General features: G+C 31.9%; 1 protein-coding gene, 1 long non-coding RNA gene and 1 pseudogene across 3 annotated transcripts; all 3 read left to right on the top strand.

Moving 5' to 3' along the window:
* Positions 1-319: 319 nt before the first annotated feature.
* On the top strand, positions 320-2,372 carry LOC9301771. Of its 2 annotated transcripts, XR_002329893.1 has the most exons (4): positions 320-641; positions 1,193-1,854; positions 1,926-1,982; positions 2,058-2,372. It is a non-coding gene; the product is annotated as an uncharacterized LOC9301771 (long non-coding RNA). The 2 variants fall into 2 exon arrangements; XR_002329892.1 differs by having other exon boundaries at positions 1,193-1,982.
* Positions 2,373-2,553: 181 nt separating this feature from the next.
* On the top strand, positions 2,554-4,218 carry LOC110225775 (annotated as a pseudogene).
* A 6,519-nt stretch (positions 4,219-10,737) lies between these two features.
* Positions 10,738-12,189, top strand: LOC9300014 (cytochrome b561 and DOMON domain-containing protein At5g48750). The gene has a single exon (XM_002863892.2). The coding sequence runs from the start codon at positions 10,900-10,902 to the stop codon at positions 12,097-12,099; it is 1,200 nt and encodes a 399-aa protein (XP_002863938.1). The 5' UTR covers positions 10,738-10,899; the 3' UTR covers positions 12,100-12,189.
* The last annotated feature ends 7,471 nt before the right edge of the window (positions 12,190-19,660 follow it).

Genomic DNA, 19,660 nt, shown 5'->3' on the forward strand with positions numbered 1-19,660 from the left:
ACTCCTTCAACAATATGTGATAGATTGCTTAAGATCGTATATATGCATTTCGATGACTAATTTTTTTAAGGCTGTGTTACCTTTGTATTTACTTGTAGAAGATTTCCTTCTGAATGAAAGTTTTTTTTCATTTAAAAATCAAATAAGAGTTCTCGAATAATTTACTTATGAATAAAAATAATTAATAGTGTAGAATTAAAAAAAAAAATTAATCTCTAAATTTAGGCCCACGGTAGAATTTATCTCAGGCGCGTAAAGCTCAAAACTAGGCCTGGGAAAGAGAACCGAACCGATTTGTCCGAACCGAACCGAACCGGAATTTGGACAAATCGGTTCGGTTCATAATTGTAAACTGAACCGATCGGAATGATAATAAAATTAGTTCGGTTATGCATTCAGTTCGGTTCGGAAAAGAGATAACCGACGGTTAACCGAAAATTAACCCTAAGTTACTAAGTATATAAGTGTTATACCAGGCATTAGTTGTAAAAATAAAAACCCTAACCTAATCGCAGTCTCTCTCTCAGGCGGCGAAACCCGAGATATTGAGCTTCGGTCTTCGACTTCGATCTTCATCATTCGTTACTCCGTGTGTTCTTCGACTTCGATCTTCATCATCTGTGTTCGATTGTAGTTGTTTTGTAAGTTCTCTCTCTTAACCTCGCGTTTCGCCATTATCTCTTACACTGGTACTCTCTCTTATTTTGTATGCTTGATTTGTTTTCTTTCATTGTTTTTGTAGCTTCATCTTGTTGTGTACTGGTTTGAGAACCTTATTTTAAAAAAAAATTAATAGGTTCAGCGATTTTGACTTTGATTATATGAACCGACGTTTTTGGTTTTCTTGTGTTGACTTTGATCTCCATTTAGGCTACTGTATATGACTTTGAATTTCTGGCAACATGTTAGGTCGTCCACCTATGAGTCTTTGATTTTATAAATGCAACGTTAGCTTTATGCATAGTGTTAATAAATGTTTTGTTTGACTCATTGATGATTGTTGCTTTTGTTCTTAATTAAAAATAGCATCTCGTCGTTTCCCATCTTTGAAACCAGAGTGCGAGGCTATTATCAAGATATCTTTGAAAGTTCTTGTCTCTCTGTTATATGATTAAGAGATTTTGTTTTTATGTGTTGTTATTCATTTGATTATGTAGTCTCTTATCTGATTGTTTGTTCTTTTAATTTGCAGATGGAGTCGGAATCAGAAAACAACAATGATGACATTCTTGGTCAAGAGAACCATATGGAAGAAGATGGTCCACCTCCCTCTTCAGTTGGAGGAAAAAGAACAAAATCTCAGAGATCAAGTTCTGGTTTTGCAGTCAAACCGAGGAAAAGGCCAGCTCATAGAGCATCTGTGTGGAAGCATTTCGTTCAGCAAACAGACAATCTGGCTTTAAGCAGCCGATCTAAGTGCCTTGTTTGATTTGACAGATGATGATGGTTATGAGAGGATGGACTCTTTGTACTCTGAGATGGTAGCAGAGACTGCAAATGAAGAAGTTAGTAGCGAACTTGACATTTATTTGCTTGAGAAACAAGTGCCAAGAACTACAAATGGTTTGGGACTGGATTATGATGTCTTAAGCTGGTGGAGGAAGAACAGTTCAAAATTCCCAATCTTATCAGAGTTAGCAAGAGATGTGCTTGCCATTCAGGTCTCCTCTGTTGCTTCAGAGTCTGCATTCAGCACCAGTGGTCGTATTTTGGACCCTTTCCAAAGTTGCTTGTCACCACACATGGTTGAATCATTGATCTGTACTCAACAATGGCTCAGAAATACCATTCATGAGGAGAAGTTAGCAAACTTGGTTCAAATGTTTGAAGAATTGGAGTTTCATGAGTATTTAGGTAATCATTCTATCTTTCAATTTTTTTGGTTTTTACTATAGACTCAATTGCATTTCATTTGCCTTGTGTAGGTTCACAGACTCATGCCCAATCATCAGTTGACCCTTGAATTGGAGTTGGAAATTGAGGTACACTGATCTTTTTTCATTAACAAGTCAGCCTTGTTATTTTCACTAACATTTTCTTATTTTTCTGTCTAACAGACAAGGTGACTAACACATATGATCTTCAAGGCTTAAAGGCTTGTCTCTTTCTCTCTCTATTTTTGATTTTTGAACAACAAACTCTTTCTCTTTTGGCGTCAGGAGAACAATGACAACATACCAAATGCATCTATGCTCTGTAGGAAATTAGGTATAATGGATCATTGGTTTTTTGTCATTTCTGTCAAGTTACATGTTTTTTGGAACATCTTATGTATCTATTGTATTTCATTTCTGTCAAGTTACTGAGTTGTTGTTGTATATTCATGATGAATGCTCTGAATTTGTAATAATTTTAATTTTCTTCTTTTTGGTAGAAAACCGATTAAACCGAATTATAAAAACCGACTAAACCGTGTCCGAACCGAACCGAACCGAATTATTAGTCGGTTCGATTCGGAATAGGTTTCAATTTCCGATTAAACCGAGAAACCGAAGAACCGAACCCGAATTAACCATTCGGCTCAAAGTCGCAGGCCTACTCAAAACCCTAAATTTTGATAGTTCACAAATATCGTCCACCGCTTCAGCCTTCACGGACGGCCAACCACCGTGGAAGAAGAAGAAGCCGTCGAAAGATCCGACTCCGAACCCGTCCATTCCATATGATTTGATAGTGAGCATATTAGCCCGTGTCTCGAGATCGTATTACCCAAAACTCTCCTTAGTCTCCAAAAGCTTCCGATCGATCCTTGCTTCACCGGAGCTATACCAAACCCGAACCCTCTTAGGCAAAACCGAGACTTTTCTCTACGTTTGCTTACGCTTCCCTGATGAAGCTAACCCTCGCTGGTTCACTCTTTACCAGAAACCTAATCAAACCCTAACTAAGAAGAAGAAGAAGAAGAAGAAAGAGGAGTCAACTGTTAAACTTTTGGCTCCAACCCCAGTTCTCAATTCTCCTCCTTTGGAATGGTCAAGTCTCATCGCTGTTGGTTCTAATCTTTACGCCATTACCGCAGCCATCGACGATTCTCCATGCTCTAACGTTTGTACATTGACTGCCGAACTCACACTTGGCTTGAAGCTCCAAGAATGCGACTGGCTCACACCAATAGTAAGTTTGATGGGACTATCTATTTAGCAGGAAGCTCTGAAAATCCAGATTCTTTGAACTGTGTTGAAATGTACAACACAATGACTCGAACTTGGAATCCCGTGCCGCCCAGAAGACGGATATTCAAATTGGAAAATATGGAAGGAAAGATTTACGTGAACGTTTGTGTAGAGTCTACTAAGGAGGTTGTGCTTGTAACGCCAAAGATTATGACATGGGAAGCGTTAAATTTGGATTTGGATCGGGGTTCTCTTTGTACGATAGATAACGTAGTCTATCTTTATAACCCTAGTGGAGTATTTCTATTTAGAAAAGGTTTCATTAAGGAAGCAGTAGTTTGGGGAATATTACGGGGTTTAGAAAGGCTGCCTAAGTTTGCTAAATACAGTGCTGTTAAATTAGCGGATTATGGTGGTAAGCTGGTTGTTTTGTGGGACAAGTATGTAGCTGCAAGTGGGTATAAGGAGAAGATGATTTGGTGTGCAGAGATTTCGCTTGAAAAGCGCAACAATGAAGAGATTTGGGGGAAGGTCGAGTGGTTTGATGCGGTGCTTAGAGTCCCTAAGTCTTACAAAATCTTGTGTGCTACTGCTGCTACTCTTTGATTAAATGACTCATGACACAGCTATATATGAAGCTTTCTTTTATTTAGTATGTCACAGTTGAAGGAATGTCTTGTGTTTTTAGCGGGATGCAGTTGACATTGTTTTTGCCTTATAAATATTCCGTGACTGTCTCTTTGATAAACCCTTTGATGCCAAACTCTTTCTGCTACTGTTTAATGACTCATGAGAAAAGCGGGCAATGGTCGTTTTTGTTCTGAATGTATGTGTTTGCCTATATGTATATATGTATGACTATGATGAATGCTTCTCTCATGCTTTAGCAGACATTGTTCACTTCTAAACATATGCACTCACGTGTAGACTGATTAAGCTTACTTTGTCTATGAGAATATTTTTGTTTGTGTTGCATAGAAGAGTACAGTTCTCTTTACATTCATGAGAAGAGCTATAACAAGATACATAGAGTTAGTGCTTGTTTTGTTGTTTAAACTGAGGCTTATGTTCATCTCTTGTAATTGTAGCCAAACTAACCTACAAAGAAATTGCTACTGAAACAATTTGAGGATCCTCTGTTTCATTCCCAAATAGGGTCTTGAATTTGATATTATACGAGTGGACTTTCTCAAGCCACTCTTTCTTTTCTTCTCAATCGAACATATTATTATCCAATTATATACTCTCTTTTTTTTTATGATTCAATTCAAGTTAGATTCAAATGTACAGAAAATTAAATTGATCATGTGTCCCAAGCTCTACCTTCATTTTTGAATTGTGTTGAAATTTTGAAGGGTTAACTTATTTTGTGCCATTGACCACTATGATGCATTTGACAGACCGTGTGTTTTTATGAATATACGTGATTACTAGGTTCATAGCATTAAACTAACGAATTGGACTTATGAATGATCTAGTGTGAAAAAGAGAGGTTTAGTTGTTCTGTGTGCCAAAAAAAAGGAAGAATCTGTTGAAAACGTTAGTGACTCACTGAATATGTTGCAGAAATATATGGTGTTTTGCATCTTTTAATAATTCTTGGTTAGTTTGTTCGGTTTGAGATGGGATCATTTCATAGATAAATTTTAATTTTATTCGAGATATTCTACAGTTCAGTTTGAGTTCGTACGTCTTTGAAAATTTTGGTTCGGATTCGAGAATTTTAGCTTGGTTCGAGAATGTTTTTAATTATAGACATCATTTGGTTTTAAAACCATTGATGGTAAGAAAGCAATTTGGAGAAAATTAGAAGGGCTACCTAAGTTTTCTAGTTATTGTACTGTTAGATTGGCGGAGTGTGGCGGCAAGCTGGTCGTTTTGTGGGACAAGTATGTGCCTGCGAGTGGGTATAAGGAGAAGATGATTTGATGTGCGGAGATTTCGCTTGAAAAGCGTAACAGTAAAGAGATTTGGGGGTATGTTTAGTGGTTTGATGCGGTGCTTAGAGTCCCTAAGTCTTACAAAATCTTGTGTGCTAATGCTGCTACTCTTTGATTAATGACTCAGGACACAGATATGAAGCTTTCTTTTATTTAGTATGTCACAATTGAAGGAATGTCTTGTGTTTATAGCGGAATGCAATTGACATTGTTTTCGCTTAGAAAGTTAGAAACATCTAAACTCGCTTGTAGATGATTATGCTTATTTTTGGACTCTTGGATAAGCCTTTGGAGGTCAAACATCGTTTAATGATTCTTGAGACAAGCGGGCAATAGTCGTTTTTGTTCTGAATGTATATATATATAGATGTGACTATGATGATTGATGAATGCTTCTCTCATTCTTTTAGCGGACATTGTTTCATCTCTAAACATATGCACCCACTTGCAGACTGATTCTCTTTACATTCACGAGAACAACTAAAACAAGATACACTCAGTGCTTGTTTTATATGTTGTATAGTGACTATAGTCCTTTGGGCTTTCTCATCCATGTAGTGAATGACCAAGTTGCTTTGTTTAAGCTGAGGCTTATGTTCATGTTTTGTAGCCAACCAACAAAGAAATTACCAAACGGGATCTTGAATTTGTTACGTCAGTATTTTATTTTCTCTCAACCGAACATAGTTATCATATTTCAATGAACTCATTATCCACAAACTTTTATAATTCAAATCAAATAAGATTCAAATACACAAAACGAAACTGATCATCTAATCAAGGGAAAAAGGGTCCATTTCAAATAGAACAATTTCTATTGTGCATTTTCATACTTAAACAAAGTCATTGTGCTTATTTCAATCCGAACAACTAAAAATTTTCAAATAACCTGTATGAGAACTTCAATAAAAATAACTAAATCGAAGTTGCTTTTCACGGAAACTAGTCAACCGTTTAATATGCTAATTCGAATGGTGACGTGACAACGATTTGGCATCAGTTAAAAAATATTTTCATATTTTAAAATGAAAATGTCTTTCATTTAAAAGATTAGACATTTTGCATATATAATTTAAAGCTGATAATATTATTACAAATTATTCCTTTGGCCGGGTGGTAACTTTGGTATCTCTCACGAAATTCGAATATCTCAAGTGACAAATTTTTAAAAAACATTTTTAATCAAATTAAAACAACGTTATTTTGAAATATGTGATGCTAAGTCGGTGTCACGCCACCATCCGAGGTAGCACATTAAACTGTTGACTAATTTCCATGATGGTCAACTTCGATTATATATTTTTCTTGAAGTTCATACATGTTATTTGAATTTTTTAGTTGTTCGGATTGAAACAAGCACTATAACTTTGTTTGTACAAAACGGCACGATGGAAAAAGCTCGGTTTGAAATAGGTCCTTTTCCTTTTGATCAAAAACGAAATGGATCATCTGACATAACATCTACTAGTAATTTTGAGTTGTGTTATAGAAATTTATGGTGATTCAAAATTATTTTTAAAAAGGTGCATGAAAATTCAATGAAATCCATCACTTCCAGATGATTTGATAGTGAGCATCTTAGCCCGCGTCTCGAGATCGTTTTACACAAATCTCTCCTTAGAGCATCTCCAATGGGAGAAAAATAGAGCTCTTATGAAAGTCTCTCTGAATTATTGTAAAAAAAAATAAATCAGAAAGCTTTAATATTAAGAGAATCGTTTCTCTTAGGAGAGATTTTGGAGCTGAAGAGAGACGCATACGTGGCGATGGAGAAACTGAGAGCCTCTGATGTGTTGCGGTGTGGTTGGTTGAAGGGTTTTGTATGAAAGAGAAAAAACTATTCCCGTGTTTCTTTTCTTCGTCGCCTCTTTCAATGCGATTGTGAAATCGGAAGCGAAATCTCTCAAATCGGAAGCAATCGGAGGGTTTTTTTCACCAGTATCATCATCTCCACGGACGCTCCGGCCGACGGTGGCGCGGCGGCTGTAGTGGAGGAACAAACCGAATTCGATGTGGTTATTGGTTATCAATGAAGTTCCAAGTAGTTCTCGTATTGCTGTGATTAAAGCTGTTAGGGCTTTGACTAGCTTGGCGTCGAAGGAAGCTAGTGAGCTAATTGAAGGATTACCCAAGAAGTTTAAAGAAGGTGTGACTAAAGAAGTGTGATTAGTTCAGGGAATGTAATTATGTAATAGAAAGTAAAGCAATAGAGTAGTGTGTGTGCTTTGTCTCATCCTTTACCATGTCTTTTGATCCTAGCTTGTGTTTCTGCTGTGTATTGATTTGTGACCTCAATTCAACACTATCGAAAGAGTGAGATTCAAGATGGAACAACTAGATTGGAGTAGTGGTGGTGATACGAGATTTGAGCAAGCATCATCATGTTCAGCTTTAATATGTTGTTGTTGTTATTTGGATATTTGTCAACTCTTTTATTGAGTTTCTTGAATGTGTTTGAGCAAGCATCATCACTGGCAAGGTTCCATTTTGCTGAAACCCTCTCGCGCTGCTTCATTGATTCATTCAATCTCTATATTGTCTATGCTATGAAATTTGAACGTGCTTTATTTTGAATGTGTTTTTGATGTAGAAGACACCAAATCTGTCTTGTATAGGCTAAGTAGAAGACAAGACACTCAAATCAAAATATGTGTAGATCATGAATCTTTCATTTGCATTTGACAAGTTTTTGATGTGATTATGAACTATTGAAACACCAATTACACCAAACACCAATGACTCCAATTATTTTTTCCTAATTCATCAAATCACATCAAAACCAAACATCAAATTACATCAAAATCAAAATATTTTCAAAAAAAAAAATTTCTAAGAACCCACTAGAGAAACTACCATTGGACTAAGAAAATTTTTAAAAAAAAAATACAAGTTCTCATCTAAAAATTTCAAAAAAAATATGTTTAAACAATTGGTGAGAGCCCATGAGGGACTCTCACTATTGGAGATGCTCTTAGTCTCCAAAAGCTTCCGAACAATCCTTACTTCACCGGAGCTTTACCAAACCCGAACACTCTTAAGCCTCACCGAGACATTTCTCTATGTTTGTTTACGCTTCCCTGATGAAGCTATCATTCGCTGGTTCACTCTCTACCGGAAACGTAATCAAACCCTAACTAAGAAGAGGAGTCAACTCTCCTCTTGTGGTTTGATGCACCGTCCAAAGCTAGGTTTCTTCATCAATTAACTTAAACCAAATATTCACATAAACCTAAGGTTTTTAGTTTTGATTATGGGTCTCTTATTCTCAAAAGATCGTAGCTACGTTCTCTTAACTAAATTTGTAAGAAACTGCCAAGAGTTTCGAGGAGAAAAATAAATTATAGTAGTTTAGGATTAGTAGATTGTTTTTACTCGTTTAATTGTTGACGAAACGAAACTTTCAAATATGTATGTGCATGCAACCTGCCATGAATTAACAAAAGTTTTCTTGCAAACAGAAAGAAAATTTGTCCTTTCAAAATATTTATTTAAATAAGTGGATGTTTGATAAATATTTTTATTTGGAAAAATATTATTAGTTTATGTTTTTTGTTTTATTTAACACAGTCGACCCTTGTGATAAATTATGTGAAGCCATTCCTCATAAACATGTGCATTTCTTCACCGTATTCGACTGACAAGTCCTTTCGAATTCCATATTTTATCTCAAGGGGATGGGCCAAGGAAATCCTACGTGTGACACAAGAATATTTTCCCTTAAATGGGTTTAAATGAGTTTATTTTTCTTATACATACTCAATTATTAAATGGAGGTTCCATGCCCAAGTTAACATCTCTAAATGAGTCCATAAACAAGAATATGGGAAGAATCCAAACTTTATGTCTATTTTAGTTGTAAATTGTAATAAAATCCTTCCAAATTTGTCATAGTCTAGTCGCGAATTGTCTTGGTAAAGGAGTATGGATCCTTATGTCACGAGTTCAATACCCAATAAATCAATCAAAAAGCATCTTACATATGAATATATGATATATATATCATTCGAAGAGGCATCTTACAATATTGCAACTAATATTCTCCCAACATTCTTGGGCGAAGAGGATGAATCTCTCCTCTAATCTTAGCAAACACCGTATTAGGCTCCACATTAATATCCACATAAGCTCATATTGGTTTGTTTTCTAAAGGTCGAGTCACCTACCCTACGCTTAATAAAAGCAGGGCAAGCATGTGTTTCCAACCTTTAAAGACTTTACTAATTTTAGGGTCAATATTTTAGTGAAAAGACTTTACATGTGTTACCTAATGCTACTAGAGGTAAATGGTTTAGGTGTTGCGGTTGTTAGCGGGCGGTTGCGGTTGTTAACGGTTGGTACCAATCGTAGAAATCATTCTATACTGCTCTAAACTGTTCGAAATCGTTGGATTTCAAAAGCTCATTCCCGCAAGCGTTTGCGGTTGCGGACGATTACGGTTGGTTTAAAACAAAAACAAAAAATTAAAAAGGGAAAATAAGCAAATTAAAATAAATATTATCAAGTCTTATATATATTCACACATTAATTCTCAAAAAATAATCATTATCTAACATTAATTTTCCAATATTAATAATTATTTGTGTTTCACAATAAAAAAATATTTGTTTAATATTTGAATAATTATTTAGTAATTATTTATGGTTGATTAAATGTAGAACTTCTCCTTCGATTCTCAGGAAGCTAGTGGCGCAGGCTACAATTTATGCGATTTGGAAGCAGCGTAATAATATCTTTCACAACCAGCAGGTGATTTCTCCGCTTAATATCTTTAAGCTTATTGACCGGGAGATCATCAATACCATCAGCGCGAGAAGACAGGATAAATTTTAGACATCTAATGGGTCTTTGGATCATTTGAGAATCTGTCTTGTCATTTCTTCTTTGCTTTCTTGTTTTTATCTTTTTTGCCAAGGAACAAAAAGCTTAGGTAATCAACATGTAAACCCAAACAATCTTCATTTTATATGATATTTACTGACTTAGCAAAAAAAAAAATTTATTTATGGTTTTTAATTATTAATCATGTTTAAAAATTTCTACTTTTTCATAAATATAGTTTTTAGTGTTGTTATTTATTTACACAATTATATATTTCTACTTGCGATCAATTTTAAATTTCCATTAGTTAATTATTTGACATTTCCAAATTCATAAAAAATCTAACAAATTGAACGTAACTTAAATATAAAAAATATATTACGGATATGAATAAGTAAACTATACCTCATTCAGTATTAATATATTTGAGGTCGTTAATTATAAATTATATTATTTCTAAACTCATATAATTAATTTAGCTGAAATATTTTATGCGGTGTTATTCCTACTCGGCTTCATTACTAATTGATGATTAATGTAATGATGTAAATATACAAACTATTTTGTTTTCTGTCATCTGATTAACTTAGTAAACGACAAAGGTAAATATAAAATTACAGATCGAGACCATCCGCCAAAGGCCCAAAGATGTCCAGAAAGAAACAAAACCAGAGCAACAAAGGAGGTTCGACGCCCCTTCAGTGATATGAATAAATAGATTACAAAAATAAAATGTTTTCTCGAATTTGAAAGAAAATATTTTGGCAAAAAAGAAAAAAGCAAAAAATATAGAATTTGTTTCGGCAGAAAAGGAAAAGTATTAAAATATGGAATTATATATTGGCAAAGGATAATGAAACCATATATTCTCTAACAAACTTGGATCGAATTGTATACCTATACCGGTATAAATACACGAACTACATTAGTCCAAAATTCAGAAATCTCTTTCTTCCAAAGCAAAGCAAGACTCTGACTTCGGAAGATTTAACCTACGTTTGTCTCCTAGTAAAAACGCAATCATCATCATGTCTTTGTCTCCAAGAACAACCGTTTTTGTGGTTTTGTGTTTTCTTTTCGTGCTCGCTCCATACTTCGCTAGGGCAACAACCGATGAACTTCAAGCTAGATGCGACTCACACAGCTTTAACAACGGCAAACACTTCCGTTCATGCGTTGACCTTCCCGTGTTAGATTCTTTTCTACACTTCAGTTACGTTCGAGAAACAGGAGTGCTTGAAGTTGCGTATCGTCACATCAACGTAGACTCTTCTAGTTGGATCGCTTGGGGGATAAACCCGACAAGCAAAGGCATGTCAGGTTCTCAAACTCTCTTAGCTTATCGTAATTCCACGTCTGGTGTTATGCGAGTCTATACTTCCTCAATCAAAGGCTACTCACCTACGCTTCAAGAAAGTCCTCTCAGCTTCCGTGTATTGCAACTATCCGGTGAATATCTCAATGGAGAGATGACTATATTTGCTACTATAGTGTTGCCTTCTAACATAACCGTCGTGAATCATTTATGGCAAGACGGTCCCTTGAAGGAAGATGATAGACTTGGGATGCACGCTATGAGTGGAGATCATCTTAAATCTATGGCTACTTTGGATTTGCTGTCGGGGCAAGTCACGACCACAAAAGCAGCTAACGATAACATGTTACTAGTTAAAAAAATTCATGGACTAGTGAACGCGGTGTGTTGGGGTATTTTCATGCCTATTGGTGTCTTGGCTGCAAGGTACATGAGGACCTACAAAGGACTAGATCCCATGTGGCTCTACATACACATCATTTTCCAAACCACCGGTTATTTCGGTGGTTTATTGGGAGGACTAGGAACTGCAATCTACATAGCTAAACACACGGGAATGAGATCTACACCACATACCGTGATAGGAATCTTTTTGTTTGCTCTAGGTTTTCTACAGATACTTGCCCTCAAAGCAAGACCGGACAAGGAGCATAAGTATAGAAAATATTGGAATTGGTACCATCATACTATCGGATATGTAGTGATTGTATTAAGTGTCTACAACATCTACAAAGGCTTAGCCATCTTGCAACCCGGAAGCTCATGGAAGATTGCTTACACTACCATCATCGGAGTCATTGGAATGTTCGCGACCGTGATGGAGGTTATGCAATTTAAAAGTAGATGGGGTGGCTTGTGCTGCAAGGAATCTGAAGACCGAGAAGCTGATCAAACTGTTTCTACTAATGTGTAGTCTTCGTTTGTATTTTTTTTTTGTGTTAATGAGAAAGAAGTAAGACTTATGTCTCCTTCATTAATGTTCCTTTTCGCTAAAAATAGTTTGTCATTCTTTGTTATGATGTTCCCATTTTTTATTTGTATAAGATTTAGTTTTGAATAAAAGTTCTTTTATCGAATAATCAAAACAAGAATTTCGAATATTTTAATGGGATTAACATTGCTAAGACTATTTTGTCATTGTTTGCGTTTACTTGTAGAAGAATTACTTTTGAATCTATACTATTAATTGGGAAGCATTGGATAATAAATAACCTTTGTTTTGTTGAATATTACGAAGAATGCCATTACAATTATTGCATTTAATGAGTACACATTAAAATTCGGTAAAGGGTATTATAGTCGAAAATTTGCAGAGATACTAACACGCGGATCTTGGGCATGTTGGGGCGGATCTTGGGCATGTTGGGGCGGATCTTGGGTTGTTGGATCGGTTAAAAACGCAGATCTTGGTCAGCTAGAGATTCTCGAATATTGTATGAGATATCTTGAAGTTAATGCCATAACCAAATATGTTAGTTATCATTTAAAAAGATTTCTATAACAAACAAATCAAAAAATTTCGGATGAGTAAATAAGGATAATTCTATACGATTACATATTCAATTATTATATTTACCAAACATAACAATATTTATATATTCAAATACTAGCATATCCCTTAAAAATCCCTTTTCGCAAATAATTCTGAAGATTTTTGATTCATTAAACCTAGAAAAAATAAGCCGACATTCTTTTCCTATAAATATGTAAGTCTACTAACTTATTCAATACCCACAAAGCTTTCTAACAAACCCTAAACTTTGGTTACTACTTTGATAAAAATGGCTGCACATCAAACCTTTCAAGACAAGTTGGAAAATCCAAGTCAAATTTGGCAGAAATTTGGCAGTCCAACGTGTGGGACAGGTGAATTGTATTTAATTTACCAATCAGGGAAAAAAGTAGAAAAGTGGGCCGTCTGCATGTAGAGAAATTTTTTTTGTCTTTTAGTGATAAAAGCAGGTCAAATTAAAGAATTCTCTCTCATACGTCAATTGAAGTGGTCCAACAGCAGATCATCAATTTTTAATAAACAAAAAACGAAAATCAAAATAAATATTAGTATCATTCTTCTATAAAACCACAAACACACTCTTTTGTACTTCACCCATTGCATCACATTACAAAAAAGGTGAGTGTCTTGTTCTCTCTCTTTCTTTCTTTTTTACGTTGCTTTTTTTTTTGTAGAATGTCGCTTTTTTTTTTTTACAAAACTATAAATAAATATTATTGTATTTATTTATTTATGTATAGTATAAATATCTTTTATAAATTGTTATAATTGTGTAGTTTATATCTCTATCCTAATTTTTGTCTTCAAGGTTTTAAAATATAGAGACTAAACAAATTAGTAAATCAACTTTATGTATGTTATTTTAGTATAAATCAATTTTTAAATTTTATTTAAATAGATAGATGAGTTTTCTTCTAAAAAAATAATTCCTATAATTTTAAATATTTGCATATTAATAATAAAATTGGTGAAACTATTAATCTAAAAAAATATGTCTTACATGACAGTGTTATAAGAAGTGGTTCAAGTGGAAATAGCAACGTTGAAATCAAAGGGAGCCTTATCTACAGGTATACATTAATTTTTTTTATCCTAATTTTGTTTTGATGTTTATGTTAAATTTATTGATGTCATTAGTTATGATTATTTATTATTTTTTCATGCAATAATGTAGATTAAAATTTCGTTTATATGCTGTAGAATCGTAAGGAACAATATTAGCCAAACAACATAAATATATATGCTGTAGAATCATAAGGAACAATATTAGCCAAACAACGTAAATTCTGAGAATGATCTTGATGACATGGAGAGAGGTAGTATACCTGACGGAAATCATATGGCAAATATAAGAGAAAATATTGCTGATATATTATGGGCAAATCAAAATACTTTCCATTAAATTTAATTTGTTTTTGCTTATATATTGTCTTTTTTTCACTCTTATGTGTTGTATTTGGATATTTTATGTTTAATATTTTAAATTATTTAATAGATTAATATATTTTAGTTTTATATGATTTTATTTATACATAGCATAATATATTATAACATTATATAAAATAAAATAAAAAATAAACTAAAAATAAAACTGTATTTTATATATGTATTTTTTAATAAAGTTTATAACAATATGTAGTTCTTAATAAATTTTAGTTATATTGTGTACTATTTATTATTTAATAATTTAATCTGCACATGTTGAACAGCTTTCACCATTCGAACTCATATTTGAATTGCTTGATCTGTATGATCTGCACTTGTCCTACATGTTCTGCATGTTCTGCACTTGTCCTGCATCTTCTGCAAGATCTGCAACGCTTGAACTGCTTTTACCATTCGAAGCCTTAGATCGATCGATGTTCTTAACTTTGTTCGGTGAGTGTTTTTTTTTTTAGGTTTAAGATAAGACAACGCATGTTCTAAAATGAAAAAAACTGTCCAAACAAAAAAAAATTAATGTAGAGTAAATTTTAATCAAACACAAAGATTATGGGTTCAGGAAAATCTCTAATTGGGTCATTATTAACATCATTCTCGGTCCAAAACAAATTAACTCGCCAACACTAATGGGCCAGATTATAACATTTTATTGTAAAATCAGGTTTTCAATTACCAAATATCTTATTATAAAGATTTATCTCACATTAATAATTATTTTATTTTTAAGTTATTAAATTTAATAATCTTGAAAATTATAAGATTAACTTTTAACACACATGATATATCCTACCGTTCACATTATTGGTTATGCACCAAACAATACATTATAAAAACCCTTCTTTTATTTTTCAGCATTTTTTTTTTTTTTTTTTTTTTTTGTTTAAACCCTTCTAAATTGTTTTTTCTTATGCTAAATTATTTTAAAAACAAAATTAATAACTGATTAAACAGAATATACAAACTTCACCAACACACTATTTTATAAACAGAATCAAAACTTTATCAATTATTATCATAAGTTTACTATTATATAATTCACTAACACAAAAAATATATTAATACAAACTTTAAGCAAAAACATATACTAAAACATACCATCCGCAAATTACATTTTGTGCGGGTCCGGAACGACAGCACTTTCTCTAACTGTCTTTTCTACATCGTTGTCTAATAACAAAAACAAATCTACTCACTCATTCTGTCATTTTTTTTTTTTTGACAACAACTCACTCATTCTGTCTATACCGAACTAAAACAAAACAAAACACCAAACTAATATAAATTCAAATTATGAATGTTATACTAAATAAATATTTACAAACATTATCCCACACATACGTGGTGTCTAAATCTATATATATATATGACCAAAACAACAAAATAATCTATATTAAATTAATTTTAAAAGAACACACTTTATAAAATATGAAATCCCGCACGTATGTGCGGGTCAGGATCTAGTACACGTTTACAATAGAAAAAATACATAAGAACTAGATTTCAACCCGCAGTACACCGCGGGATAATTTATTTTTAAAATTAGTATAAGAATATTTTGTAAATTGTATCTCCTTATAAAATATTTATTTATATTATAGTTTACAATTGTTATTAAGTAACGGTATACCACGAGTCCACGAGACAATTGTTAATAAACTGAGGATTTAACCCATATTAAAAAGGCATTTAATGATATTTATAAATATTGATTCAAATTTGTCCGCCATATAAACCTGTTCCAAAATATAACTCGTTCCGTAATTTCTTAACCCGTCCCGTGATTTATTTTTATTTTAAAATTTAATGATTATTTATTATATATAAAAGTTTACAAATCATATCATTCTCTAAGACATTTATATTTTAATAAACTGAAGATTTAATCTGTATTAAAGCGGCGTGTTAATGATATTTTTAAAATTTTATAAATATTGATTCAAACTCGTCCACCATATAACTTCATTCCGAAATATAACCCGTCCTGTAACTTCTTAACCCGTCCCGTGATTTGTTTTCTAAAAGTAGTAATTTTAAAAATTTAACGATTATTTATTATATATAAAAGTTTGCAAATTTTATAATTTTTAAGATATTTATATTTTATAGTTTACAATTGTTATTAAGTAACATTATACCACGGGACAATTTTTGGTTTTATACAATGTTTTCTAAATGAGACTGATTTAATATGTCTAATATTGGTGGTATTAAAAAAAATTAAGGATTTAATCCGTATTGAAGCGGCGAATTAATGATATTTTAATCTTTTTATTATTGTTGATTCAAAAACCCGTTCCGTCAAATCCGTCCCGCCAAAAAACTCATTTATTTTATTAATGTTGATCTTATTTATGATATGATTCTGAATCATTGTCTAAATATTTTAATCGATGTAGAACGTTAAACACATATTTTCTTCAATTGGATAATATATGTCCGTTTTTAAAATTTCGAATCACAGTAAATGCAGTTTTTTTTTTTTTACTTTATGTATTATATGATGATTCAAAACAGTTAAAAACAAATCAAACAAAGATGATAGGAGAATCATAATTCTAAATCTTAATCAAATCTTCTAGATATCTAAATTATTAAATATAGAATATCTGGTGCAATATATGGATTTTATTTAACCCGACCCAAGTGTTTTTTTGTGAAGGAATTTTAAAAACGGGTCGGGTATCCTATATACCCGGAAGCATTTTTACCCACCTATCACCAAAGTGTTGCAAAAATACTAGTATAGATATTCAGAGCTAGAACTAGAAGCTCATCAAACTCCTTCAACAGTATGTGATAGATTGCTTAAGATCGTATGCAATTCGATGACTAATTTTTTCTTAAGGTTGTGATACCTTTGTATTTACATTGTTACTAATTGGTTATATATTTGTTATTACTTGTAGAAGATTTCCTTTTAAGATGAAAGGTTTTTTTTAATTCAAAACTTAAATAAGAGTTCTCGAATATTTTTAAAGAGATTTTACATTTTTTAAGAGAGTTCTCGAATAATCTACTTATTGTTATAATACATCATATTAGACTTATAACTGGGCCCAATAAACCCATCAGGGTTATTCATTATGTATTGTATCCCGATGTACTTCTATATATTCCCTTGAGAATCAATAAAATAATTAGTTCTACAACACGTTATCAGCACGAGTTTGCTCTTAACAACCCTAATCCTAAAAATCGCAAAACACTGTTCACGCCACTGTTCTCTCTCTTTCTTTCTTTTTTACGTTGCTTTTTTTTTTGTAGAATGTCGCTTTTTTTTTTTTTACAAAACTAGAAATAAATATTATTGTATTTATTTATTTATGTATAGTATAAATATCTTTTATAAATTGTTATAATTGTGTAGTTTATATCTCTATCCTAATTTTTGTCTTCAAGGTTTTAAAATATAGAGACTAAACAAATTAGTAAATCAACTTTATGTATGTTATTTTAGTATAAATCAATTTTTAAATTTTATTTAAATAGATAGATGAGTTTTCTTCTAAAAAAATAATTCCTATAATTTTAAATATTTGCATATTAATAATAAAATTGGTAAAACTATTAATCTAAAAAAATATGTCTTACATGACAGTGTTATAAGAAGTGGTTCAAGTGGAAATAGCAACGTTGAAATCAAAGGGAGCCTTATCTACAGGTATACATTAATTTTTTTTATCCTAATTTTGTTTTGATGTTTATGTTAAATTTATTGATGTCATTAGTTATGATTATTTATTATTTTTTCATGCAATAATGTAGATTAAAATTTCGTTTATATGCTGTAGAATCGTAAGGAACAATATTAGCCAAACAACATAAATATATATGCTGTAGAATCATAAGGAACAATATTAGCCAAACAACGTAAATTCTGAGAATGATCTTGATGACATGGAGAGAGGTAGTATACCTGACGGAAATCATATGGCAAATATAAGAGAAAATATTGCTGATATATTATGGGCAAATCAAAATACTTTCCATTAAATTTAATTTGTTTTTGCTTATATATTGTCTTTTTTTCACTCTTATGTGTTGTATTTGGATATTTTATGTTTAATATTTTAAATTATTTAATAGATTAATATATTTTAGTTTTATATGATTTTATTTATACATAGCATAATATATTATAACATTATATAAAATAAAATAAAAAATAAACTAAAAATAAAACTGTATTTTATATATGTATTTTTTAATAAAGTTTATAACAATATGTAGTTCTTAATAAATTTTAGTTATATTGTGTACTATTTATTATTTAATAATTTAATCTGCACATGTTGAACAGCTTTCACCATTCGAACTCATATTTGAATTGCTTGATCTGTATGATCTGCACTTGTCCTACATGTTCTGCATGTTCTGCACTTGTCCTGCATCTTCTGCAAGATCTGCAACGCTTGAACTGCTTTTACCATTCGAAGCCTTAGATCGATCGATGTTCTTAACTTTGTTCGGTGAGTGTTTTTTTTTTTAGGTTTAAGATAAGACAACGCATGTTCTAAAATGAAAAAAACTGTCCAAACAAAAAAAAATTAATGTAGAGTAAATTTTAATCAAACACAAAGATTATGGGTTCAGGAAAATCTCTAATTGGGTCATTATTAACATCATTCTCGGTCCAAAACAAATTAACTCGCCAACACTAATGGGCTAGATTATAACATTTTATTGTAAAATCAGGTTTTCAATTACCAAATATCTTATTATAAAGATTTATCTCACATTAATAATTATTTTATTTTTAAGTTATTAAATTTAATAATCTTGAAAATTATAAGATTAACTTTTAACACACATGATATATCCTACCGTTCACATTATTGGTTATGCACCAAACAATACATTATAAAAACCCTTCTTTTTTTTTTCAGCATTTTTTTTTTTTTTTTTTTTTTTTTTTTTTTTTTGTTTAAACCCTTTCTAAATTGTTTTTTCTTATGCTAAATTATTTTAAAAACAAAATTAATAACTGATTAAACAGAATATACAAACTTCACCAACACACTATTTTATAAACAGAATCAAAACTTTATCAATTATTATCATAAGTTTACTATTATATAATTCACTAACACAAAAAATATATTAATACAAACTTTAAGCAAAAACATATACTAAAACATACCATCCGCAAATTACATTTTGTGCGGGTCCGGAACGACAGCACTTTCTCTAACTGTCTTTTCTACATCGTTGTCTAATAACAAAAACAAATCTACTCACTCATTCTGTCATTTTTTTTTTTTTGACAACAACTCACTCATTCTGTCTATACCGAACTAAAACAAAACAAAACACCAAACTAATATAAATTCAAATTATGAATGTTATACTAAATAACTATTTACAAACTTTATCCCACACATACGTGGTGTCTAAATCTATATATATTTTTGACCAAAACAACAAAATAATCTATATTAACTTAATTTTAAAAGAACACACTTTATAAAATATGAAATCCCGCACGTATGTGCGGGTCAGGATCTAGTACACGTTTACA

Source organism: Arabidopsis lyrata (assembly GCF_000004255.2).
Source record: "Arabidopsis lyrata subsp. lyrata unplaced genomic scaffold ARALYscaffold_8, whole genome shotgun sequence".
Lineage (NCBI taxonomy): Eukaryota > Viridiplantae > Streptophyta > Magnoliopsida > Brassicales > Brassicaceae > Arabidopsis > Arabidopsis lyrata.

Bases quoted from the DNA above. Each gene is read 5' to 3' on its own strand.
- LOC9300014 (XM_002863892.2), top strand. From the start codon at position 10,900: ATGTCTTTGTCTCCAAGAACAACCGTTTTTGTGGTTTTGTGTTTTCTT.